Source organism: Oratosquilla oratoria, chromosome 2 (assembly GCF_046742065.1).
Source record: "Oratosquilla oratoria isolate Oo_2021 chromosome 2, ASM4674206v1, whole genome shotgun sequence".
In the NCBI taxonomy this organism is placed as follows: Eukaryota; Metazoa; Arthropoda; class Malacostraca; order Stomatopoda; family Squillidae; genus Oratosquilla; species Oratosquilla oratoria.
This window is the reverse complement of record NC_134778.1, coordinates 65,823,302-65,849,147: the sequence shown is the minus strand read 5'-3', so window position 1 is coordinate 65,849,147 and position 25,846 is coordinate 65,823,302. Positions and strand designations below refer to the sequence as shown.

Here is a 25,846-nt window from a genome sequence, read left to right as displayed (position 1 = left end):
TTAACAGTGTGAGATACGTGGTCATTCCATCGTTACCTTATGATCCTTCGAAGGTACTTGGCACCACAGACGTCGAGACACTTCTTCGGTGAATTCAGACGTTCCCATCCTCATGAGAGCTTTAGTCATCCGTTTCTTAGTCCTGTTTGATTCAGGACCCTTGCCCACCTGGCAGCACAATTCATCTCCATACTCCCCGGTGTCTCATACGACGCCACACCACTGCTCGACCTTGGACGCTCTCCCTTGCACTCCTCGGCAGATTTCAGAATTTCACGATTTAAGGTATATCATAGTTATTCAGGATCCTCAACGGTGACATACAGTTTGAATCTATTAGATGCCACCGTATATGTCTTGATACACACACCATCCTTGACCTTTTTCGGCTAAAATCCAGGTCAATGACATCCCGCGAGTCTCCTTGACTCTGTGATACGCAGTGTGAGTGTTGCAGAGCCACAAATCCTAGGGACGTCAACTTTCTGGTAAACCTTACGGGAAGAGCTTCCAAGGAATTGTGTGAGTAACAAGTAGGTTACCGAGCACGTCGCAAAAATAGAAAATAAGCAAAAAAAAAAAAAAAAAAAAGAAGAAGAAGCAAGTAAATAGATTCATACTTAAATAAGTAAATCATATGGACGGCCATATGACCCAAACTTGCCTCCAGCACACTGCATCTACATACAATACTATATTTTTAATAAAAGAAAAAGAAAGAAAAAATATATATATATATATGTATATGTATATATATTGTGAATTTATTGATATATTTGACATGTAAGAAGCGTCATGCTTTCGTATATAGTTATGTTAATTTTATTTACTGTTAAAAGTACTGTGACTTAAATTTTTGTAATGAGGTTTGGTAACGAAGAAGTAAACATTCATTTTTGTTGCACCTTTTGGGAATAACTTCAACCCTATCTATACCGTGTTGCACTTTACCCCCCCCCCCTTCTTTTTTACGTCTGCCCTTTGGTTACTGTATTACCCTAGGCTCTCCACATACGCACTCAATATCTACTGCAATATTAGAAATCTTTTCCAACGGGTCCCTTCGACCTCGGCACCTTCCACAACCTCGAAATCGTAATAGAAACCAAAATATATAACCTAAGGTAAATAATTACTTTTTTTTTATTTATCTATTTAATTAATTATTGGTTTATTTATTTGTCCATTTGTTTATCAATTTAGCCATTCATTTAATTATTTGTTTATTTTTATTTTTATCTACTAGTTGTTTATTTTTGTTTACTCATTTATTAATTTTATTTATGTAATTAATTTGTTTTATTTGTTTGTTCATCTACTTATTTCATACTCTCAGAATCGCCATGACATGTGGAATGTGTAGACAACTACACCGTCAGAATAACGCGGGAGAAACATGGTGCTCTCATGCATTGGGAAGGGGCTCGAGTTCTATTTTTGTGTTTCCGCTTGCGCTTGGATCTACCTCGTCACAAATTGTCGGTCGAGAAGTCACCATCGACGACTCGGTAGACAGAGGCTTGGCCTTGGTGCATAGTTGTGTGAGTGTTTGGCCATTAAATTTAGTGTTCCTCAAAATTGATACAAATTATGAATTAAATATGTAAAATGAACAGAATGTTAATTGTTTTCATTCACTATATAAAAAAAACATTGTAGTGACGTACGCACGTTGCTTTGGCCGCGAAAAAAATGATAAATTAAGTGAATAGATAAAGACGGAGTGGTGTCTTGCCATATCTAGGCTAGTTGTAGTAATAAGCAGCTTCAAGATTCGAACTAAAAACAAAGTTGAAAATCCCAAGTTTCCACCAGAAGCCATTGTCCTGACCGGCATGTGCAATTCCGGGCAGAAATTGAGCTAAATCATGATGATGTTCAAAAAATCGGCAGGCACGTAGTTCGTTACGCATTGATTCGAATAAAGAAAACTAACCGATGTTTGATAACCTCATGAGGGTGGAAGTGTAAAAATGAAATTTGAAATAATAATAAACATATAATAAATTAGATGTTTATAAAAATACAGTAACATACTTTCAGCTATCATACTTTCCATTTTAAAACTTAGTGCACTACATGTTCATACAAGAAGTACGAATAGAAATATACACTAAATGAAATTTATTAAAGAATAAATCCTACCTGGATAGAAATGACTCACCGTTACCCGGTATAACAAATATCATAATGAATATCAATAAACAAGCAGATTTTGTATTCATCCAGGATGTTTGATTGCCTATCATTCAAGCCGTGCCACAGTATGTGTATGTTCTATCAGAGTGCGCTTGGTGAAAATGAATTAGGAAGTAACCGAAAAAAAGAAGCCGATATGAATTTAGCAATGTTGTTAATGAGTGCATATTTACATGTTATGGATATCCCCAATAGAATATAACGAATTCCATCACGTACGTTGTCTGGCGTAACGACAAGCTGGAAAATAAAAGACGAAGCTGCAGGTTGCTCAGAATTTCGCGTTTATAAAAATCCTTTATTGTATATACCCTGTGTCTATATAAAGGGACTCATGTCGGAAGCAGCATGATTGTTATTATTAATATTACTGTTATTATTATTATTATTATTATTATTATTATTATTATTATTATTATTATTATTATTATTATTATTATTATTATTGTTGTTCCTCTTATGATTACTATTATGATTATCATCATCATTATCATTATTGTTATTATCCCCACTAATATTATTACTACTAATGATATTACTCTTATGATTATAATCATCGTTATCCTTATCCATACTATTATTATTATTATTATTATTATCATTATTATTACTATTATTATCATTATTGTTATTATCATTATTATTATCATTATTATTATTATCGTTATTATTATTACTATCATAATTTTAATGAATATATGAATTCTAATCCAATATTTGAATATTTGTCGTCAGTTAACGAGAAGTTTATTTCTGTCACCTTCAGACGTCTTTCAAGGGCGTCTTTGTGCTGCATTTGGTAAATGGTAGATATTATTGTGTCCAGCGTTGCTGCATCTCAATCCAGCTGTTTAACGACTGAAGTCATGCTTCGTACTTTCTGCGCGCCGTGGAATTTAAATTGGCGACCAAAATAGCAGAACATGGAGCACAACTCCAGTTTGTGATGATGAAGCTAATGATGGTTATATTTATTTGAAGTGATGATAAAAAATAAAAATGCAAAGAGGAAAAAGGCAGAATTGGCATTTATGAACTTCGGATATTTTGTCCCAAATTACCATGATCATGTTGGCAGGATTGTCAATTCATTGTTGTGATTTTTCGTCTTTATAAAATGACCACAACACAATACTTATGCAATAAACGTAACAAATGCCTTCACCCCTTATAAAAGGGTGGCCAAGTTAAACTCACCCGCTGCATTTCCCATCTCAGCACTTCGTACATGAAAGTTCATGACGAGTAGGCATTGGGATATATATATATATATATATATATATATATATATATATATATATATATATATATATATACATATATATATATATATATATATATATATATATATATATATATATATATATATATATATATATACTTAATTCGTGATTACGCAGTATGTCTTTGTCGATAAGTCCATTTTTTCTCTTTTTCCCTGACAACTAAATATAGGATAAGATTAAGGACCGACAACGACACGCGTGTAAAAATAAGGAAAAAAACACTATCTGATAACATCATTGCTGCCAGTCAGCAGCAAGGATCACATTGTGCGAATCATAAACATGATTTGCAAATAAAGAAGTAAATTGTTCATAAATAACTAATATGGGAAACTTTATAAAAAGCTTCATAATTCATAAAAAGGGGATCTCATGTAAAAGACCGTGTTATTTATAACTTTGTTTTTCAGAATCGCTCAATAAGAGTTGACTATATTTTCCTTTTCGTAAATATACATCGATTTTTTTCCTTTAGCTTTGTATCCTTTTTGTACAATAAAAACAATCTGGTAATGAACACCAATTCCTGTGAAAAGAAAATGTTTTAATAACAATTCTTACAAACAAATATAAAATGACTACATATGCATACATATACCAAAGGCTTTTTCCCCCTTATAAAGGAGGTAGCCCCAAAAAAGGCATAAAAACCACTCCCACCAGTTCCATCCCCACATACACCACCTCCATCCACCCTCTTATCTTGGCTCCTCCTGGATAATGGGTCATCCCTGTATCTCTCTCACTGTCCTGGGTCAGAAGCAGTGTCGCAAGACACAGCACATTTACAAGGCCACTTCATTACATCGGTGACCACCCCCTCTCCGTCCCTTCAAGTAGAAATGGAGAAGACGGGGAGAAATCCCTTCGAGCTGCGTCGATTTATTTTTCACATGTCATCCCCCATCCCCTACCCACATGATACGGGATTCAATAGGATATAGTCAAAAAGTAAAATGACTATATCCTATCTCACCCCGTATCATGTGGTCCTTTGAATTAACCAGTCAGTGTAAACTGCCCACGATGCCTGGAAGATTGAGAATCAAGGGAGGATGTTCCGAATGTAGATGTTCTGTTGGTGTTGTTTTGTTACAGACTTGTTATTCTTGAGGTTTTGTTCTGTGTTATATGTGTTCTCTTTTGTTCTTCGTTGTTGAGCACCATGCTGGGGGGGATGGGTAGTGCAGTTCTTGGAAGTTTTCTCTTTGAGTTTCTCTTCCAGTAACTGTTTTATGTTTTATTTCCTATTTGACTTTAGTATTTATATTTATTTGCATTTGTGGAATGAAAATCATCTGAATATATATATTTTTTTCTCTTTAACGCGGATGGTTGACCTCTTTGGTTCACGAAGTCAGGGCTGCTGGCTGGTCGTTGCCATTGACGACCTCTGACGAGATACACGCATTCTGTCTTGTGTCAGCCATACATCTGCCGCGCTGAAGATTATTTGGATGCTTCCTAGGGACGACGCTGAACCGTTATTACAAACTTAAATTCAGAATATTTGCAAAATACACTAAACGTTCTCTGCATGGCGTTTAATATTTTCTAAAAAAAAAAAAAAAAAAAAAAAAATGAAAAAATGAAATATTGGACTATGTAAATGTCTTATAAAGTTTGGTCGAGTTGTGGATTCGAATCCCGCACTCCTCTTCGATTTCCACTAGTGACTGTCACCTGCCCCAACTGTTCTCAAACCACATGTACATAGGGCAAAGGTGACGGCATAGCGGCAGCTACTCAGTGTCTCCTGGCGTAGTAGGACCCTCCCCACCCAACCGTGCAATTACACTCCATTTTCTGTCACGTGTAAAGCCTCACAACGACTACAACTGCTTACGTAGGGATAGATAAGGCTTATCTCATAATCTGCATCTCAGAGATAACGCCTAACCAGTTCGCTCCAGTTCGGAGTCGTCTACTACCAACCACGTCAAGGCCATAGAGTTGTTCCATAAAGCCTTTAATAATTCCGTGTCCGTATAGACGACAGGAACACGAATGAATATTGCCTGTGAGATTTCGAAGCGCATCACACTCAAGCCTCCATATTTTCTGTGACTCACAGCTGTTATTTTTTTTTATCAGTTGTGCAACCCATCGTAAATTTCGTAACGACCCTGTAGAGATAGGAGCGTGCCAGTCACGAGATCACTGAGGCGTCCGCCCAGGCAGCACTGTAGCACGGACCAAGGTCTAAGTAAACAGGTCTAACCGCTGGACCAGTTCTGCGCAGCTTCTGACGTCGTTTGGATGCGTCCGTTTTCTCTTTGTGATACACTGAAGAAAACTGTGAAACGCCAAGGAAGACAGGAACTATAATATTTTATATATTATAAATATATATTATATATCATATATATTATATATTCATATATATAGATAGGAACTATAATATTTTATATATATTTATATATATATTTTATATAATATTTGTCAGAATATAGCTAATTGAGTGGAGCGGTGCGAGCGAAGGCGACGTCATTTTTGAACGACGGACCAACTTCAACTGACAGCTATAGGACCCGCTAACCCCACTTTGAACAGCCAGGTGACGTTCACGGGCTCGCTGCGCCAACTCCCTCGAAATTCGGTCGGAAGTGGTTAGACCTTATATTCTTAGATCTTGGCATGGACAGTGCCACGAACGAGCTTCCACGAGGGTAATACAATCATCCTTTCTCACAGAAGACTTGTGAGCACCTCGCCGGCCGACTTGTCAGCAGCAACCCACCAGACATCTTCCACTCCCATCGATCCAGATCTTCCACACTTTCTTTTTCCTCTTCCACTCCCATCGATCCAGATCATCCACACTTTCTTTTTCCTCTTCCACATCAGTTCCTCTCCGCGGTAACGTTTTCTCCGTGTTGTGCCCTCACCTCATTCTTGTGCAGGGTCACCGGTCTATCCCCTGGGGAACAGTACAGCATTTGCTTAGTGTGTGCCTGTGTACGAGTATGTATGTGTGTGTGTGCGTGTGTGTATGCTTATGTGTGTGTGTGCGTGTTTGAGTGGTACCGAAGAAAAAGAGAAAGTTAATAAGTTGACTTGAATTTAGCCTCCAAACTTGGGAGAAAAGATGCCATAATGACACTCCTCAAAGGTTTATGGCTACCTTGAGACGACTACTCGGCTCGAGACAAAAGCCCGTGGCTCAGTGTCTGACCATCCGAGGATTGGGTCGGTCGCAACCAACGCTTCCTCCTGCCAGAGCAGTTGCTATTCAGTCCAAAACACATGGGCATCACATTATGGATGCAACAGCAGGACCTGTAGGGGAAGACATCCTTCCATAACCTCTCCATTACCGGATATATATATATACACACACGCACACACACACACACACACACACACACACACACACATATATACATTGTTATAGTTTTAATTTATTATTAATATGATTTTTTTTTTTTTTTTTTTGCATCCGACCTAGATATGGATCAAAAGGTCTCCCGTCGGCATGCTTTGCCTTTGTAATCCTTTGTAATATATATATATATATATATATATATATATATATATATATATATATATACACACATATTATTGTAACTGTCGCCAGACGATTTTATTCCATTCCCATGACATGCCCTCAGAAAAAAAAAAAAAAATGGGTCGATCAATCCAGGGTAGCAATTCATATAATATCATGTTTGTCGGTATACTTTTTTGTCTACTTCCGTGGCACCTCTTCAGTAGCCAGTGGGTTCAAGAAGAAAATGGGTCGAAGTATTTCAGGATGAAGCTACCCAAATGACAGGTAGATTCATTTTCCCCGAAACTTGGAAAAGGAAGCCACCCGGATGGCATTAATCGCAAATAACTGGATACACTTCGCTGCACGCCTGGCGTTCAGGCATCGAAGTCTCTCCCATTACGTCGAGTCGCTCAAGGACCGACTCCGTTGATGATGTGGTTTCAGTCATCGGGTGGCTGGAGTCGAGGTGGGTCTCCTTGGTGGGGGGCGTGGTCATGTGGTTGCCTGCATGTAGACGTGTTTGACGTCATGTGGTTGCCTGCATGTAGATGTGTGTGACGTCATTTCCCCTGAGCTAATGCAGTGTTTATTCCAACTGCAGTGTCTGTGAGGTAATGTTTAGTCTCCTTTGTTAAGTTGGAGTGCTTTTGCTTATGAAAGTTGCACGTCCACCTTTGTGCTGTGCTTTGTCTTCTATGGTTGTAGTGTAGTTTGTAAAGGTCAGAAGCGTGTAGAAAGACGAGGGAAGGAAAACGGGGGACTCCGGAAGAACCCTAAACAAGTAACATTCTAATCGACCTATTTTGACTAATGTATTTCTCAAGATATGGAGTTCCCATACCTGTCTGTTCAAACTTTCCTACCTGGTTATATGGCACTCAAGGGACCCCCGTATGCTGTACTGACTACATATCTAGGGTGATTCTAGGGGCTTTGGTGATGTTCCTACGAACACAGAGTTGCGACATGACGACACAACAAGTGTCAGCCATTTTGTGGCCAAACCATATTCGCTCGCGTTTACTGTTCGTGCTATTGATTATTCAGACCTTTTGTGTTTGTTCACTGAATATGCTGCCGGGTTTCTGTGCCTTCGGATGTGTCGACACTCCCTTTAGGCAGAGTCACTTTACACAGGGAGTCGCGACAACTCCGGGCACGCCACTGCCATTTTGTGGCCGTCCTGCGGAGTTGCCCCAACTTTCTGTGTAATGGGACTCTACCACTACGAATTAGAGTCACACAATAATCTTTCATAACGGGAGTCTAACTTCCACTCAAATATCTATCTATCTATCTATATATATATACATATACCAAGGCTTTTTCCCCCTTACCAGGGAGGTAGCCAAAAAGGACAAGGCATAAAATCATTCCCACCCATTCCATCCCCGAAAACACTCCACACCCCTCCACCCTCCCTCCCATCTTAGCACCTCCTAGATGACGGGTCATCCCTGCACCCTGTCCACTGCCCTGGGTCAGAAGCCCTGGGTCAGAAGCAGTATGTATATATATATATGTGTGTGTGTGTGCGTGTTTGTGTGAATAGAATCACCAATGGCAGCGATGTCAATCAAATAATTCCGACAGTCGTCCCCAGACTCGAACCGAGGCTTGCGAAGAAGCAAGTTGGTAGAGGGTCGGCTTTGCTTCTTCGCAATCCTCGTTTCGAGTCAGGGGACGACTGTCGGATTTTTTTTTTTTTTTTAATTAGTCCCAGCGGAGGGATCCGATTTAGGGACTGTCTTTTAGTTTCTCATTATTGGCTGTATGTCTACATCTAGTATATCTAATTCGTCTCCGGGAAGATGTCAAGCGCCAGCGGCGCTATAATAAGTGTCCAACTGGTGAGGTGGAGATTAGGTGGGCTGCCATGATGATGCTGTGGTGGTCGGTGACTGAATATAACATTCTTGGGGGGGTCTTCCCAAGGAGGTTCAGCAGCGGTTGGAAGTGGTTGCGAAGGATGGGGCATAGGAATAAGCAGTGGAGGAAAGAGACCAGCTCCGTCCCGCAGGCACAGACGGTCTTCCGATAGCGGGTTTTCCAGTGGTTGACACGGATTCTTGAGATGAGGTGAAGAATGTGGGTTGGAAGTGGATGAGGGTGGGTCCAGAGGGTTCCCTTATTGCATGTCTTGATGGGCCAGCCTCGGGTAGCGGCAGTCGCGGCATATTCCTCTGACCAGAGCTCCCATGTTGCTTGGTCAATTTTTTTGTTGGCATCACTTGTTGAAAAACGGAGCGAGATGCAATCCTCTTCAGAGGTTAGGGCCCCTCGTTTGGCGGCTCGGTCGGCCATCTCGTTTCCATGGATGCTTACATGGAAGGGCACCCACTGGAAACGAAGACGGAGTCCGCGTCGTGCGATTTCTTCTGATAGGATTAGTATTTCCTTGAGGATTTCCGGTCTTGTTTTGCAGTACTCACTCTGTATTACATTTAGGCTGGACTGGGAGTCCGATAGGATGACTATTTGCGTTGGGGAACGGGGGAGAGTTTTGACTTTATTCAAAGCTTCTCTGATGGCGACGAGTTCGGCAGTTAGGATGGTGGTGGGCGGGAGCTTCACTTCGAAGTGCTCTCGCGTGGTCTCGAAGAACAGTCCTGCTCCTGTTCTGCCGTCACTGAGTACCGATCCGTCTGTGAAGATCTTGAAGTCGTCTGCGTATTCCTTAGCCAGCAGTTCTCGAGTACAGGTGGCGATTTGATGTGGGGGATCTTCTTTTGCTACTCCAGGGACATTGGTTCGTACCTCCGGCGGCTTCATGATCCAAGGTGGGTATGGATCGATTTGGGCTTGGGGGACACGGAGGCGGCCGGCTGGCTCTATTCCCGCTCTTGAACATAGATGGGAGACAGAGGAGACCAGACCATGTCCTGACACAGTAGGTGGGGCTGGGTTCCAGCCTTCGCCTAGTTCAGTGTCCGTGGAGTTAGGTACCCTCGCTGAGCTGAAGAGGTACCTGCAGGTATCTCTCTTCAGGCGATGCCAAAGTGGGAGGATTCCGGCTTCACAGTATACCTGCTCCTGAGGGACAGACTGCGGGAGTCCGAGTCCTAGCCTAAGTGCTTGGCACTCGACTGTAGCCATGCGACGGATGGCCGACATGGGCAGGTCGTGCAAAGCTTGTGCGCCAAACAGAAGCCGGGAGCGGACTAGACTCCGGGTGAGGTGGATGAGTATTTCTCTCCGCTGCCCCCATGATTCGTGTCGGACGGCCCTAATGAGGTTGAGGGCACGTCTTGCATTATTTATGGCTTGTTGGATCTGACTAGTCCAGCGACCATCTTTTTGAAAGATGACGCCCAGGTATCTGACTGAGGATGAGGGGGGCACTTCTGTGCCGCAGATGCTGAGGACGTTCCAGGTTGGGTAATGGCCTCTGTTGTAGCCAGGAAGGTGCACAGGCATGTACACTGTCTTGTTTGGAGAGAGTAGGAAGCCGAGGCTTTCGAGGTGGCGGACAACACTGTCTACTTGACTCTGGAAGAGGCGGAGTTCTGCCTTGTGTTGGGCAGAGTCCTTCTTCGGACGTCTATGCCTTGATCGGCGCCACACGGCTATATCGTCCGCATAGGCGGTAATGGTGGTGTCCTTCCTCAGCCCTTTCCCGATGTCGGCTAACATTAGGACGAAGAGAGTGGGTGCTACCACTGAGCCTTGGGGAACTCCCATGTCGACAGGCATTCGCCCGCTCAAGACTCCCTTCCAGCGCACTATTATTGAGCGGCCGGAGAGAAAGGAGCGAACGAAGGAATACAACGCTGGGGAGACTCCGATAGATTTAAGTTTCAGCAGAAGTTTGGCGTGCCATACGGTGTCGAAGGCTCGGGCGATGTCCAGGAAGCAGGTGTGCAGAATCCTCTTCTGCCACTGGGCCTTACGGACATGTTCTGCGAGTCGCACGATGTGGTCATTGATGCTTCTTCCTCTTCGGAACCCTGCTTGAAGCTTCGGGAGTGCACCCTTGGTCTCGATGGTGTGAGTGAGGCGATTTAAGACCATCCTCTCGTAGATTTTCCCGACGTGAGAGGTGAGGGATATGGGTCTGTGGCTGGCCACCATGTGACGTGGCTTGTTGTTTTTGGGGATTGGGGTGACCGTGGCTACTTTCCAGGCACCCGGGACTATTCCCTCTACCCAATATTTGTTAAAAATAGACAGGAGGGTGTCCTGGAGTGGAGGAGGGAGATGTCTCAGTAGGGGGTATGTGATTTCGTCAGCTCCCGGGGATGCCGTGGAGCCCTGGGTGACCCTCAAGGCTCTGCGAAGTTCAAACAATGTAAGGTGGGTGTCCGAGCCCTTTGGAGGGGAGAGGTCCATGAGGCTTTCCTCTTCTGGGCGCCTGCTCTGCTGCGCTTCTGGTAGGTGATCAGTGCTATTGGTGTTCCCGAAGTAGTGAAGGAATATGTCGGCCTTTTCTTCAGGTGTGTGAAGGATTCTTCCGTCTGTGGTGTTCAGGTTCCTGTCGGAACGCCTCTTGAGTACCTTGAGTTTCCTCCAGGCTGCATCGAGGTCTTCGTCCTTGCCTTTGGTGTCTTCCCAGTACTGTCGGAATATATATATATATATATATATATATATATATATATATATATGTAGAGACATTGGGACAAATTATGGGAAAGGTGGAGGGGGAAACACGGGTCTTTATCTGATTATCGAGTTTATTCCTGACCGGTTTCGCTTACAATAGCTTCTGAAGAAGCTATTGTAAGCGAAACCGGTCAGGAATAAACTCGATAATCAGATAAAGACCCGTGTTTCCCCCTCCACCTTTCCCATATATATATATATATATATATATATATATATACAAACATATATATTTAAAATATATTTCAGACAAATGAGAGAGAAATGGGTGGGGAAGGGCAAACGAAGATGTGTTGGGAATAGAGTTTATTGCCCTAACGTTTCGACCAACTTGGTCTTCTTCAGAGGACATGTTGCATTACAAAGGACCACAAGTCTTATACTCGCAGCGAGGGAGAACCCGGCCAGCTGTGAGTGGATGTGTCAGGTCTTGTCTTTGGCTAATGATTTAATTATTAAGACACTTGCTGTTTTTGACAGGCATTTAAATCCGTCTCTGTCATTGTTATTTTCCCTGGTGGCGATATGTGCGGCTTCCACATATCGCCACCAGGGAAAATAACAATGACAGAGACGGATTTAAATGCCTGTCAAAAACAGCAAGTGTCTTAATAATTAAATCATTAGCCAAAGACAAGACCTGACACATCCACTCACAGCTGGCCGGGTTCTCCCCCTCGCTGCGAGTATAAAGACTTGTGATCCTTTGTAATGCAACATGTCCTCTGAAGAAGACCAAGTTGGTCGAAACGTTAGGGCAATAAACTCTATTCCCAACACATCTTCGTTTGCCCTTCCCCACCCATTTCTCTCTCTCTCATATATATATATATATATATATATATATATATATATATATATATATATATATATATATATATATACATAATAATAATAATCCTTGAATTTCTCCTTTACTATCTTTATTGTTATTGTCTCCAAGGATAGAGGAGCTGTTTATAATCCGAGACATACTTATCAATACAAAAAATGTCAAGGAGTTATGGGTCAATATATATATATATATATATATATATATATATATATATATACTATGTGTGTGTGTGTGTGTGTGTTTGTGTGTGCAACACTGAATGGGTTCCAGTGAACAGATAAACATTTTATAAACCACAATTCACCTTAATTCTAAGCCATAAACATCGAGAGACTCGAAGAGGCCAACATGCAGAGATTGAAACGTGTTAAAGCCAAGGACTCGAACCTGCACTACCACGTGACAAGTGATAGTGACTTAACCGATTGTGCCATCAAGAGAATCTATACTACTACTTACAGTATATAAAAGGTTTTTGTCCACTCATTCTATAATGCATTTAATTCATAATTACTTTGTTCTAAATGTCGACATATTATTAACTAAACCCAATAGAGGTGACTTAATGGTGCCTCGAGGTTGGGAAATAAAAACTGAAATAAATATCTTAGATTTCTAACTTTTTCTTCCTTGAAAGTGTGTAAAAGCCAAACAGATTAAAAGCACACATGTAAATCGTTTAACTATTTTACTGACAAGATAAGAAAGATTAGCTATCACGATGGAACAGCAAAAGACTATAGGAAAGCCGCCCAATAAGAAAGCTATCTGTGTGTGTGTGTGTGTAAATTCTTCCCTATTCCAAAGTTCCATCATTATCCAATTGTACTCTGAATTTTCATCGTGTTCGTCTTTCTCCATTTTGGAGTCGATTTCAAAATTCATTTACATATTCATTTATGTATTTATTTATTTATACTTGTTCATTTTTCTATATTTTGAATAAATAAATGCATATATATATATGTATATGTATATATATATATATATATATACATGTGTGTGTATATATATATATATATATATATATATATATGCGAATAAATCACAAAAACACGTGATGCACAATATGTGTAATAAAACCAACTGGAAAATAAAATGAAAGATGACCGAACGTTTTGTCTATGTATATTTTTCAAGGATATCTCCTAAGACGAGATACACTTTTAATGACCTGACACATTTCACTGAGCTTGTTTCACAATTTGTATCTATCATTCACAAATTTCACTCACAGATTGTAGAATCTTTCAAATATAACGTTTTTATTCTTGTTGTTAAATTTCTGAAGTGTCGTTTAAGTCAGCTGGGAACTTATTAAATAGCTTTTTTCAAATATTTTCATCCTTTGATTCCTCTCCTTGTCCGTGATTCAAGCAGTCAACGCATTTTTAAACAGTTTATCGAGATATCAAAATATTTCAAGTCTACAGTATATTTGAATCACTTAGATCTTTCAAATTTTATTATTTTATGAGTGTGTTGATGTTTAACATAATATGATCCTCACTTTTGTTGGCAACACGTGGAGAGATATGAATTCAAAAGTTATTCTGCTACATTGACTTTTTTATACGAGTTTAGCGGTTTTATCTTGTACAAATTGTCTTCTCTATATACTATTCCGTAGTCTGTAATATATATTGAAAGTAATCTGGTTTTGAGTTATATCGTTACAGATACAGCTTTGATGTATCTTCGTTTGAATGTTTTCTTTTATAAAGTAAATACTTTTATGATAATTACACAGGTTTAGCCTGCTGTATTCAGTATTTGTCTCTTCATATTCGATTTTGTATAAATTATCATTCCCAAGTTTCTTACTGGTGTTGCTAGATTCATTTGTATTGTACTTTTTTTTTCTTGAATTTTGGACATATTTCTTTAGATGTCCTGTTGTCCCATATACTATTCTACTTTTTTTTGTCTAGTTCATTACATCAGTCATTGTTCGTCCTGTTTCTTTTGATGTCGCCAACTAGTGAATAAAAATAGGTATGCTCTGCACACAATAGGTTTACATTGTGCTTATTGAGTCGTCAGTGCAGTTCAGTCGTGCACGTGTTTGTATTTGACAAGAATATTTCCTAGTGGAATTCTTTCATTATTCTTTCCCTCACGTTTCATTCGGCATTGTTACACACATTTGTCAGTTCATGAACTATTTTCCCAGACATTTTAATATACCTGCATTAAACTTTTAACAAATTCATCATCAAATGCAGTTCGAAGGTCAAACCTATTCAGTGTTCCACTCTTTTGATTGTCTATTTTTCTCACTAAATAATTAATTAAAGAGCATAGGATTGTTTCTTTTGCGTGCTTGTCTCTACACTTTGGTTGATTTTCCGTCATTTTCTTTCAAATGAATTAACAGAAGTTCATGCATTGTTTGTGATTTTTGACGAATGCGACATGTCTGAAAAGGGCAGCGCTGCAAAAACAGTGACGTCACAACTCTACCTGTCTAGTCTTTCCAATATAGTTGCTGATCCAGCACATCTGTCTGCCATCAGGTGAGGAACGCCGTATACTTCGTTCGCGAAGCTAAGCAGACTTTGTCTACATGAGCTCATGTATTTTTTATCTCCTTTTCTGTATATGTATATTTGATACTTTTTAATATTTCCTTTCTACAGGCTTAGAGGGTGTTCATACTCACAGTATAAGGTAAATGTTTTCTATTTTACCTGTTCTCAGTCTTCATTTTTTTAAATTGGAAACAGGTAATTTTCAGTGCAGTGCATCATTCATAGGAATTTCAGTAAGGTTTAATTTCTCAAATTCGTGTTTTTGGTCTTATGTAACAGTACTTCTGTCTTGCATAAACTTTTTTTTATTATTTTTTTTTTACAAATTCATTAAATATCAGTACCGAGACATTCAGATTTGGAATGCGAGATTGGGAGAGTGAGAATGAAAGTTTGAAGGTTGTAAAGCTTGTGAGACTCGACTACAGCCAATCCAAAAATAGGTTCGACCGTCAGAATGTACCCAACGGTTGTGGAAGGTCAGGACTGGTGGAAGAAAGGAATCGATCCACGGGAGGGGGAGGAGGGAACAGCTATACATATCTGCACTGTATCAGTAGAATTGTGTACGACTGGCTACAGATTAATAAATATATATTTTTTCATACAAATTATTTAGACGAGAAGAAATACGGGAACTGGCAACGAATCCAACAATTAACGTTTCTTCAGGCTAGCGTTAATAAAAAAAATCTGCTTTCAGTGAAATTCCCAACAAATTGGAGAATACAGAGATGTTGTAGGAAGTATAGGCAGAAAGACGGACAACTTTTAGCGAGAAGTTAAAATGAAATGATATATGTATTTTGGGAGAAAGTAAACAAGGACGCGAATTTTAGCACGAGGAAAATTAAGGGCAGGCGTTTGAGCAAAGCGTGACGTCGTCGAGTCGTTTAATTTCATTCTTCCCATGTAGAGCACGCATCGTACACAGCATATACATGGTGCATATTAAGTGAAAATCATACATAATATAATAGTATGGAAATTAGATGCACTAGTATTCGGAAGTGAACTGCAACGCTTTATTGAGCCAGCCAACCTAGATCCATCCTGAATGGAGGGAAAAGGATACAAGTTCAACACATCTTGTATACGGTCCTGGTGCAAATGGCGCCGAGGGCGGTTAGGCCTGGGTATCACATTACATGTCAGAAGCTCAAGCATAATATGGCGTCATACCGTGTTTGGAGAACAGTGTGTGCCTATGTTAGGTGGTTGGATGTTTGCAGTGTGAAGAAGTTTTTCATAACTTTTGACGTCTATTTTGAGTTCATGATAAAACCGTAGAATTCTAAACAATACGAGTAGTCGTTTAACGCACTATCTAGGTACAGTGGAATATCATTTTATGTTATAAGTTCCTCAAAATATGTTTATGAATGATATATTGCCCCAATAAGAAGCGTAGCTAAATGATACATAATATTTTCCGAATGACCAACTGATTAAGCTCGCTAATATCTGGGTGACTAAATGAACTGTAACAAACTAACCAGACATGTGGAGTATAATCTAAATATGTTTGTTCCCTTGAGTAATATCCATCAAAATTCTTACCTGGGATGTTTGTAAGAATATTGTAAAACACTGAATAATAAATACCAAGCAATTGCTGACGTACCGTTTCCGTTTGAGAACGAAGCTTTTGTCAAATGTACAAGTGTATACTTTTTCTCGGAACTTATAAGTACAAAGACGCAGTCTTTAAATAAAGAAGAAAAATGTAATGAACGAATAAACAAGGAGTTTCGAAATGTGATATTGATAGAGTTATTCATGTTAAAGTATGTTAAAGATTATTTTTTTCTTTGATTTCCTGGTGCGCACCCATCATGACATTATAGCAACCACCTCCCAGTTACCTGAATTATATTTACGGTTCTATTTATATAAGGAGGGACGCGTCATTGACGTACACATTCCTGAAGGACAGAGGTTCAGTGCAAAAAGGTAAATTTTCCTCAGATTTTTCAAAATGAAATGACCAATCTGCATATGCTACATATGAATTCATGCAAAAATATTGGACGTGGCATACAAATTTATATTTCATTGAATTCAGACATGTGTATATATATATATATATATATATATATATATGTATATATATATATATATATATATATATATATATATATATATATATAACCTTGTTTATTAAAAAGAGCACTTTTGACATGAAAAATGTCGGCCTCAAGCATCCCAAGACCTCTGCTTGTCGCGTACGAAGTCTGGTTTCTTACTTCCTCATGAAAACAAAACGGGCTACCAGCCCCCCACTCCCCCCAACATACCACCTAGATGTCCGTGTGCATACGTCAGAGATGACGTGTTAGGATGTGGCTCCATATCTTCTGGATTAAGCTACCAACAGGACAAGATATGCAAAGTAGTCAACAAGGTCAAATACTAAGAATCTGGATCTCTGACAAATTTACTCACTAAAGATAAGATTAAAATGGTAATGGCAATATAGACGTTTACATAAAAACTCGAGTTTATGATAATATGCACATACTTGTGAGATTCTTGGACTACGAGATAGACGCCAAGACTAATAAATGCTTGTATATTTTTTACAGGCTCTTCCGATTGCTCCGTTCGTCGCATCTGATTTAAAACGAGTTTTGTCGTCTCGGAACCCGGAATGTTTTGTATTTCTTTTTTATTCATCTTACAAATGTGATTCTTAGTGGTAGAGTTAGAGTACTTCATCAGTAGTTCCTAGGATGATATCATCCAAACATTTTCTCGAACTTGTTTGGTTTCTCTAAATCGATAATGCACCCGAATTACGTTTATTGAGTCTACTTCCTCCTCTGACACTGAATGTTTCCGAAATGAATCTGTTTTTCGAATATGATAGATTAAATGGAATCTTATGCTCAAGGATGCACGTGGATTGTCCACTGAACAGAGAAAAAAGTACAAAGACAATAACGTATGTGAACTGTGAATACCTGAAGGGATGAATAGGCGTCTCGATGTCTGGTATAAAGAACAAACTGCTTCCGGTAAAGTATGGAATATTACTGACGTGATATGACATCAAACCAATGAATGTTCCGTAAACTCAGTCAAGGTCTGTTACCATTACAATCCGTGAACGTCATCTCCGGCTATATGGGCATTTGTTACATCTCCCTGATATTGATCACTTTCACAGGGTGACCTAAACGAGACAGTCCTTGGTAGAGACGAAGGAGGCGCCCACATAACTCATGTCTGCTGGGGCAAGCCTGTCGATCCTACCTAGAGCTGTCTGGAATGGTAGACTGCACGGGGCTTCCACGTAGAGACCGTTGGGAATAAACTTGGCTTGTGAGTGAAGCGACGTGTGCCCATCCCAACCAATGATGACGATGATAATGTTGGCAATTGAAGGTCTATTGTAGTGAACAAAATACCTGAAAAACTCTCAAGAGAAATTAATTGCGAAAATAATACACACGAAAGAATGACTTTATGGACACTACAGCCGAACCTTTAAACAAAACATAAAAAATGGATTTGAATGGATAATATATATATATATATATATATATTTATATATATATATATATATATATATATATATATATATATATATATATATATATTTATATATATATATATACATTGAACATGACAATTTTGCCAGTGAGGACATGATATTCTTCTTTTTTACTTTGATTTTTTCGGTTGTTACTGAAAGAAAATTATAGTTGCTTGTTGTAGACTGGAAGTGACTATTATACAATAAAAACAGCTGAAAAATGGTAAGAAGTAAGAAAAATACAATTTTATCTTCGTTTCATAAGTATGCTTGTTAGTTCCCTCGTGTGAAGAAAAAATCGAGGATGTTCAATTGAAGTTCAGCGAGATCTTATATTTGTATATATTTAGCTTGAGTGGAAATAAATCGTTTCCTCACTAAACAGTTCTCGGATGTTTTTATTTCCATATCTCAGGATGTCAAATCACTACGGTCTTCAAGCTTCCGCTTGTTCTCCGGCATTATAGCCTCCCCCATTCCTGAAAAGCCCTCTTCTTTCTCTGTAGCACTTCTCTGACCTCATTCCACTACAATTCATCAACTGTTGCTAATCACTTGTTCTGCCAATCACCTCCTCCGATGTAGCCAGCATATCCATAGCAGTTCACAATCTATTCATCTTGTCCACTTGACCTCTCCTCTCTATTATATTTTTCCTCGGATATATAGTTTCTTTGAATTCTTGAAATTCCTGTCCCTCCACACCCTACAATTCTTGTTCCTACTCCTAGTTAGCTTCTCCTTTCATCTTCATTTAGTCCGCAAACAGTAACTTATTACAAAATCCTTACCAGATAACATTTTACAATTAATGATCGTTCTTCTCTCTCTCCTGTATGCGAATAGATGTACATCTCCAGACTGATCTTTCAAACGCATTCTTACCTTCCTTAAATTACTCCCCAAACTCTATTTCATCGTGCACTTGCTTACATCCTGTTGATGTTTCTTCCACTCCATCGTTCAGGACATCTCCGGCCAACAATGCTTCTACTTCATTAACTTTCCTTTGTGTTTCGTTTCAGTTATTTCTAAAAACCCTTTCTTCGTCTGATCACGTTCGGTGTCTTCGATTTTATCCAGTTTTACACTCATTTGTCTCTCATTTACTCTATTCACGATACCTTATCCCTCCAATGCAACGACTATTTCATGTTCTTCTTTTGGTATCCCATGATCTCTCATTTAAACCTCATCCTCCTAGTGTGCCCTCTCCAATTTTTTTTTGATAATTATATTTTCTTTATTAACTCAAGACACTATTCATATTTCCTGACTTACCTATTTCAGTATATAGTGTATCATATGCGTTTTCTAAATAATAAAGTTCACTTCCCTGGTTCTCAATATTTTTACTCTATTTTTACAAAACCGTATTTTTTCAATTTAGCGCCACAATGAAGTTGTTTACATTTTCCACCACTCAAAAATACGTCTGCAAACAGTTCATATTAAACATTTATGTCCTCAATTGCAGAGCTAGTTTGACTTTTGCAAAATGGTTGTCGAACTTTAATTTTCCTTCACTGTCCATTGCCGTTTGCATTTCAACTTTCGACCCCGGCATCTCCATTTCCAGTTTAAATTTCTATATTTTCTTCTTCCAATTTTCATCTTTACACATTCCACATTCAAAACGTTCGAAACTCCTTAAAACACTAGGCATTTTCCTCCTACATAGTTACTTTCTGCTTCCCTCCAGAACACACACACGCATGTAACTAAATGAACAACAGCGTCTTTGCGCGAAAAGCAACTCAAGCACGCAGCATACGAACTTTCTTTTCATTATAGATGCAGCAGGACGAAACCGCCTACCACAACGCACCTCGTCCAACGTTGCCAATTAATATAGTTTTTATATGGTAACATCGTGTGGCTTGTCGGGCCAGTCATGCCACAGTTTAAATGTGGTTTTCGTCACTGTCAAAAACTATTTGATTGAATGTATTATACTGTACTTAAATATATATACAATAATCCTATTGGATTCCCGTATGTCACAGTAAAAGTCACAAAGATCAGTGTCCACGATATGGTCAAATAGCAATGCCATTTTCCCAGAATATATTAATTTTCAACAAACAAAACATTTTCTCTATATGACATTAAAAATAGATTGGGAAATTGCAAAAACAGCCTAGTTGTTGATGGCAACAATTTCCAGTTTGTCACATCGGAGGCTGTCGGTGAGTGGAGTGTGCTCAGCAGTCGGTAGGCGATAGCTGAAGATAGTGTGAAGAGCAAAAGGACGACAAGGTATGTAAGAATGGTTGGGTGTCGTTATCTATCTAGGTAATGTTAAAGACGTTTACAGGGGACCATATCACATTTACATTGTAGCAGGTCAATGAAAACTAAGTGCGCAATATATAGTAGCGTTTAACGTTGTGATGTGGATGTTGAATTATCATTGGTAATTTTCTGTCGTTTCTGTTATAATAGAAGGAATATTCACATTTTGTAAAAAATTAAATATATCAAGTACATTTTTCTGCTGTTGTATCATTAGACATTAATTGTAATTGAATATTATAATTAAAATTAGTCACTACGACTATTTTTTATGCAGTCCATATATTAGGGATTGTAGTCACGTAACATTCTTATATGACTGGAAAGTCATCGAAAAAAAGGGGGGGGGGGTGAATAGCACACTTTCCACCTCCAACTTCCAAGGCTCCACTCTCCTCCTCTCATTTAGTAGAAGTGTATATAACTGGGTATGTTTGGTTTTATGCCTTTTACTTTAGCTATCTCCCTTGTAAGAGGGGAAAGTCCATGGTATATGTATGTATGCATATAACCACTAGTGGTACAGTACATGTTCCATGAGATACAGTAAATAAATTATATTGATCACTTTCAGTTAGTACTCAGTTCTGCGATGCTATTACTGCGTTTAGAACAGTGAGTGAGGTAGGACGTACCAGGTTCAGCTCCTCTGTTTACGAACAATCCTGTAAATTTTGTGTGGTGCACTATTCACATACTGAGGAAATCATTTGTGAATGGTTCAAGGAATAAGATTATATAATGCTTAGCGGAAAATGCAATGATTTGAAATTTTAAAAACGGAAAATTTTTCATGTCCCTCCACATTACATTTACTCGACCAAAAGTTCAGTTTGTGTAGGCATAGGCTTTCACCCTAGGCCTTTTCTAGAAGGTCATTTGTGAGTACCTGTAAGAGTACAGGCTAACTGTTCAATCTCTCCTTTAATAACAGGCGCTGTGTTGTCTGGTTTAGAATATCAGTTATCGGCATAGAAAATATCGACGTTGAAAGTATAGTATTGACATTCGAATTAAATGACATAAGAAACATAGAACGAGGCTAATATAATAAATTCAATTTCGTTTCGGCCAGATGCCAAGATGTTTTTCCAAATAAAGCGCTAGTTCATTTTATTGCGTCACTTGCGGGCATTCGTGCAAGGTGTACGTCCAACAAGTGACACTGCAATTTCATGTATTAGCATTTGATTTATTTATTTATTACTGATTGAATTGTTAGCATGATTTTTGGTAAGAAATGTGTTTATTATCATTATGAAACATAAATTCATTTGTGAATTTGTTTAGAGTCTAGAAAATAAAACAAGTGTTATCTAGAGCAGTTACCATACATACATTCGCCAAGATTAACCTATATAAATTAATTGTCGTTTAGTGAAATGTAAATCTGTCTCTTGATTCCGCAGACTGTGTTTCGGAAAGTTACTACTATGTTTCCTAGGGCAATATGGAACAAAAGGTAAGGAATTTGGTAATTACATTGTATATAGTTTGCAAGCGCATTGTCACTGTCCACTTTTTTTTCCTTACGAGATGTGTGTACCGCTTTGTATTCTATCCATAAACATCATACTAATGATGTTTGTATGTTGTGATAGGGTAGGAGCTTATACTTTCTCATAGGCAGTTGCTTGAATGATTATTAAAAAAAAGGTAAATGTAAATGACATTTTCTGTACCCAAACTGTAGATAGTCATAGCAAATGCCATTTTACTTTATTTTCTAGCTAACTGTAGTCTCAACACCCTTATATTCAAGCTGTCAGCTTGCTGGAACATGACTATAGGAATTTATTATTGCGGAATCTGTATAGTAGTGTAGAGATATATAACAGGATATTATTTTACATTTTCACTTACAAATAGATTAACCTTTTTCATTGCTGCTCTTGTGAGATCTATTTCTTCAAATGTCTTGACATAAAATTACCACAAAGGACATTATTTTTAGTCTTCATGGCAAATTATGGTCCTGTACCAGTAATACCAATATACAAGCAGTTTTTTATTTTTTTGTATTTGAAAGATCTGTTTTACGTTTGGAGTGGTTAGATTAGGTTAGTAGCTATTGGATAATGTAAGTGTCATGTTAACTATCTGTGCTTGCATGTTTCTGTAGTTTTACCCAAATAATGAAATCTTTCACATGTAAGGGCAGAAAGGTCAGTCTTGCCAGATTGTCAGAAAGCGCATATATAAACATGCAGTTTCTCTAATATGTAGATCTTTAGTAATTGCGTATCTTTCATGCAGTGAAGTGAAGTGTTTATCGGGCATGGTTTCACAATGGAGAGGTTATCAGTTGTTACTGGTGTCTGTAAATTTAGTAGGTTAGCTATATTTTTGCTATGTGTACACCTAACCTAACCAAGGGACCAGTGATGGGTACTTGTGAGTGGTGGTTGTACCAGATGGGTGGCACCTCCTTGGTGCCCATTTTCAAAACCGAACACCTCCTTGCCTTTGTCTAGAGGTGCAGCTGGCACACTTGTCTCTGTCCTAGGTCCAAGGTCTTTCTCTATTTCCTCCATCTTTTCATACAAGGAGAGCTTACACTGGTGACTGCAACCTTCCTTCTAGTTTTAACCTGTGGCATAGAAGTAGTCCTGTTAATATGACCTCCATGTCCAAAACTTCTTCCTAGAGAAATTTATAGGAGAATCGGAAGACTATTGCCAGTAATTGTTGAGCTGCAGGTTCTTAACCAAACCTAACCTGAATGGAAATAAGCCCCTTATTAGGCTTTTTTAGGTATCCATAGTATGTTCTTACCCATGACTCGGTCTATATTCACACAGTTGTTAATCATGTTATTTGTTGATCCAAAGATTTGGACTTTGTATTGGCGTGAATCGATTGTAAAATGATCGTACACTGAAATCAAAAACTAAAACTTAAAAACTAAACCAATCTAGATGAACCTAGCCTAACTAAATCAGTTTGACTGGATAGTATACAAGAAAGGAACAATGTTCTTTTGGTCCTGTCTCTTAGCCTGTGCTATATCATTTAGGTTATTCCATGAGTTAAAATATCTGTACAGATGACTATATTTCTGTCCTTTAGACCTATGTTCTTGAACATTTAGTTACCATGACATTGTGACCCCCTTAAGCCCAAACCTAGAGATCAGAGTTTTGTCGATTCTCTTCATTGACTTGAACTCTGCAATCAAGTATTTTTCTTTTATATAATGATAATTATAACAATGGTGGTTTTAATGCTTCTAGTCTCTTATTATAGTTTATCTGCAAAGATGGTAACTAATTTGGTCACTGGTCTATGGAGAATTTTTATATAACCCAATACTCAAACATAGGAAACATAACAGGAGAACTTACTAATATAGAAAGCTAGCAAGGAATGCATTCCTAGAAGCTATATAAAAAATACAACTCCCTGAATATATTCCAGTAATAGTATCCTTCATAATAAATATTAATTTAAAAGGAAGAAAAATCCAACAAAATATATCACATAACATTGAAACCAACAGTAAAAAAAAATCAAAAGCACACAGAATCCAGTGATGGAAAAACAAACTACAAGTAAATGTAGAACACAGTAGAAGCAATAGAAAACAAAAATGAACCTGGCTTTCCAAACATAAAAGCATTGGGAGCCACTCAGAATTGAAACATCACCAAAGTACCAATACAGGATCATAAATAAGTACTTCTCTGAAACAGGCTTGAAATCTACAAACCCCCATAAAACGGGAAGATAATAAAATAAATGTGCAAAATGAAAACAGACTCTAAAAGTATACCACCTATCTCTAATAAATATGTAGGAAAGCAATAAGATATTAAGAACATGAATGTAGAAGACTGTAAAAGACCATAAGGCAAACACTAAGCAGTTCCATGTTCTTTATCACCTGTCATCTGTATCCATAAAGTTGTCTAACCTTCTCTTAAAACAACCAATTGTCTTAGTGCTCACTATGTGTTTACCAAGTCTATTAAATTTGTTATCCACTATTGATAAACCAGTTCTTGCCTATTTCCTTCTTAAATTTAAATTTGCCCAACTTAAGTCTGTTACTACAAGTCATGCACTGTTGTCTAAATATGATGACTGTGTGCATCACCCTTGTTAAAGTCCTTGGCTCATTTGAATACCTTTATTAGATCACCCCACACTTGGTCTTTCCAGAAAGTGTAAGTTAAGGTGTCTAAGCAAGCACTCCAATGCTGACCCTCAAACACATTATTGTACCAAATCCCTGAGAAATTAGCTCTTGAGAAATCACTTCCCCCTACAAGCAAGAATCACTTGTTTGTTTTCAGGCCACCATCCAGCATGGATGCAGTACCAATACAGTCTTGTGTTGTCCAAGGTGCAGTCACCACACATTGAACACTTCATCCCACACTGCTTTGTTCTCATCCAGTTAGACAGCAGCACATGTCTTCTTTGAGTGGTGTGTGGGGGTCAAACTGGAGGCCACAGGTTTCCTGCAAGAGAGACCTGGGGCAGTGGGTTCATTATCTGTTCTCTTGATCCTGCTTATATCTTACAGTTTGTACAGAAGCCATACTGATGCTGCATATTTTGATTTAGGATTAGATATACTTTTTGATCATCTCTTCATGTAATGAAAACCTGTTTGTGTTTGTCTATTTGTATGTCTTACCCATAACCTAAGATGTTTGTCAGGTGACGTGTTATCCATGAACAACACTCCCACGTCATTCATTTCTGCTTATGTGGTTTTCATTTCCAATTGAATAATTCATGATGGTATTTTTGAGCCATTTGCTCTTGTCATGATTTTTGCATCATCTGCAAACATGTTAGTGTAGCGTGTTTCACTGAATGGAAAACTGTAACCCCATGGTGGCTGACAACAGTCCTTGGGGTCTTTCCTTGATGTCTATGAGAAGAAATGTTGACATTGTCTGCTGTATTAGTGTGGAACTGTTTCTATGTCACTAACTTAGGAAGAGAAGGGCAGTTGCAGTTGAGCTCTCTGCATGTGAAAAGGATAAGATACAGTGAAAGATGGTAAAGAGAGACTGAGCTTCAGACCCCAGGGGCTGCACCCTTGGATGAGAATGA

General features: G+C 38.5%; 1 protein-coding gene across 3 annotated transcripts in view; it reads left to right on the top strand.

Annotated features, from left to right (window-relative positions):
• The first annotated feature begins 1,316 nt into the window (after positions 1-1,316).
• Positions 1,317-25,846, top strand: part of shop (sulfite oxidase) — a 44,386-nt gene continuing 19,856 nt past the window's right edge. The window contains exons 1-2 of one of the 3 annotated variants that reach the window (XM_076209966.1): positions 1,317-1,541; positions 22,189-22,241. In XM_076209966.1, coding sequence (XP_076066081.1) covers positions 1,344-1,541; positions 22,189-22,241 — 251 coding nt within the window. In that variant the 5' untranslated portion in view covers positions 1,317-1,343. Of the gene's footprint in view, positions 1,542-20,642; positions 20,744-21,873; positions 22,013-22,188; positions 22,242-25,846 lie in introns of those variants that run through there. The other 2 variants (XM_076209969.1, XM_076209974.1) reach the window with 2 other exon arrangements.